This window comes from Perkinsus marinus, assembly GCF_000006405.1.
Source record: "Perkinsus marinus ATCC 50983 genomic scaffold scf_1104296967704, whole genome shotgun sequence".
NCBI classification, from domain to species: Eukaryota; Perkinsozoa; order Perkinsida; family Perkinsidae; genus Perkinsus; species Perkinsus marinus.
In genome coordinates this window covers 27,031-29,067 of record NW_003203465.1, presented here as the reverse complement: position 1 = coordinate 29,067, position 2,037 = coordinate 27,031, and the positions used below count along the sequence as shown (strand labels likewise).

Sequence of the window (2,037 nt, the reverse complement as noted above, 5' to 3'; positions counted from 1 at the left end):
CGGTTCACTCCTGCGACACGCCAGGTTTGAGGGCGAAGGCTCGCTGATTGTTTCCTCGTTGGTGGGCGTGGTCAAGGGAACTTACTTTGACACTTCTCACGGAGCCCTGAACCTCAGTCTGTTGACCTCTCTCATCCATCGTGTACCGACATCGTAATTTCAAAGCCATCGTCAGTCGGAAAGCCTCTTCTGTAGAATCCAGGTCAACCATCGTTTAACATTGACGCCATTATTGGCATATCAACATGCTTCGGCATCTAAAGCTTTGTCGAGGTTTCCAACGATCAAACCGCACCCTGGTTTGAATAATGTATGAATTTTGGGACGAAATTTTTGTCCTCAACTTCCAACTAGACGGCCATCAGATCGTGTGTGAATGTACTTCCTTTATCCTTCATAGGCTTCATCATCACTCTGCCTAATCAGCAGTAGATTGTCCGAAGTGCTTTCGACTCACATAGGTGTCCATAGAAATACGATGTGTCATCATGACACATCGTATTTCTATGGAATTATATCGATTAGTATTAGTATTCTATCGTATTAGTATTTTTTTGACAACCAAACATGACACTGTCATGTTCGGTTGTCAAAAATACACCCATGACTCATGTTTGGACATCTGTGTGCCGACGGATTTTGCAAAGACCAGAAAGTGTATAGTATACACTGTATAGGAAGACCCCGGAGTGATGTTTGGACAAGCAATCGTCCGAATGACATTTTTGAGTCTCATATGTCCACCTTACCGGGCTAGCCTTACCCTTCGACAAGTTGGGCAAATCTCGCTACGCCCTCTAAAGTATAATACACTGTTAGCATATCATGCATATGTGCTTACTAATTATCGCACTGGTGGTCGTGTTGGTCTGTGTTGGGCCTTAACCGTACCATGATATACTCACGGCTTCATGTCTGCAGTGCGGATTGCAAGCGAAGCGACGCAACCATCGGCATCGGTATTCAATTTGTGTTAACTTTTAAACCCTTACTATAATGCAACAGGCTGTTACCAACAGGTCAAACTGAGACTGCGCTCAGATATTCAGGATAAGCCTTTGGGGTGAAGCACGATGTAGTGTGACAGAGAATTTAACTGGTTGAGTGATGTTAATCTGAATATCATCGGGGGGCAGGTATGTGATAACGGCACCTGACAAAAGATGGCCCAATGAACAATCCAATGCCATGAGTGATATGCACTCGGTCTCGTGAAAAAGTGATATCACATTGACACTGATGGAGCCTGAGCGAGTGTTTTTAGAGCTTACTGTCAACAGCTGCACGGGCCATAGGTGGAAAGGCGCTGGTATCGTCCAGAACAACCTTAGCTCCTTCCATGTGGAACGGCACAGGCGACGTGTTGTTGAAAAGTATACTTGGAGGCGTAGATTTCGTCTGCATGAACCTGAGAATAAAACCCAGAATCAAGTAATAACCAGTATTGGACTTTGCGGAGGATATGATGGCACGGTAGACACTCCTGCTATTAAGAACGCTGCAAGCGAGTGAAGAAGGCGACATTTCGCGAGGTAGATGAGCTTACATTGTTGTAATAACAAGATTTTTAGGGTCAGCATCAGAGGTAACGACCTTGCCTGTTACGGAGCCGAGAATTGGCACAGTCCCATCGAGCAAGAAAGTGCCAATAGGAGGTGGCCCCGGAGGTAGAGTCGGGCCATGAGTTGTAGTAGGCCCAGGAGGTCGGGTAGTGCCTGGAGCTGTAGTAGCCGGTGAGGCCGTAGTGGTTCCACCACCTAAAATGGTAGGTCTAGGGAACCTGTCTCCGAGTATTCGACCCACCGTTGCTGCTGCTGCATCCTTCCCAGATGACAGCGTTGATAATCACGATAGCGAAGGTCAAGAAGATTTGCATTTTTGGGGTCAAGGAAGCTGAAGCCGGACCCCATTGGCCAGAGCATCTCTCCTATTCGACGAGCAGTAGGGTCCCTACTGTAGGAATACACTCACTACTATAACAGGCGGCGTGTTCTTCACAGCTTACTAACGAGCGAGGCAACCAGTCTCTTGATACAA

General features: G+C 46.8%; 1 protein-coding gene across 1 annotated transcript; it reads right to left on the bottom strand.

The window, feature by feature from the left end:
- Positions 1 to 1,037: 1,037 nt before the first annotated feature.
- Pmar_PMAR027526 (hypothetical protein) lies at positions 1,038 to 1,341 on the bottom strand (the record flags this gene model as incomplete). Its single annotated transcript, XM_002768633.1, has 2 exons — positions 1,038 to 1,153; positions 1,272 to 1,341. 2 exons carry the CDS (start codon positions 1,339 to 1,341, stop codon positions 1,038 to 1,040), a joined length of 186 nt encoding a protein of 61 aa, XP_002768679.1.
- Between the last annotated feature and the right edge of the window lie 696 nt (positions 1,342 to 2,037).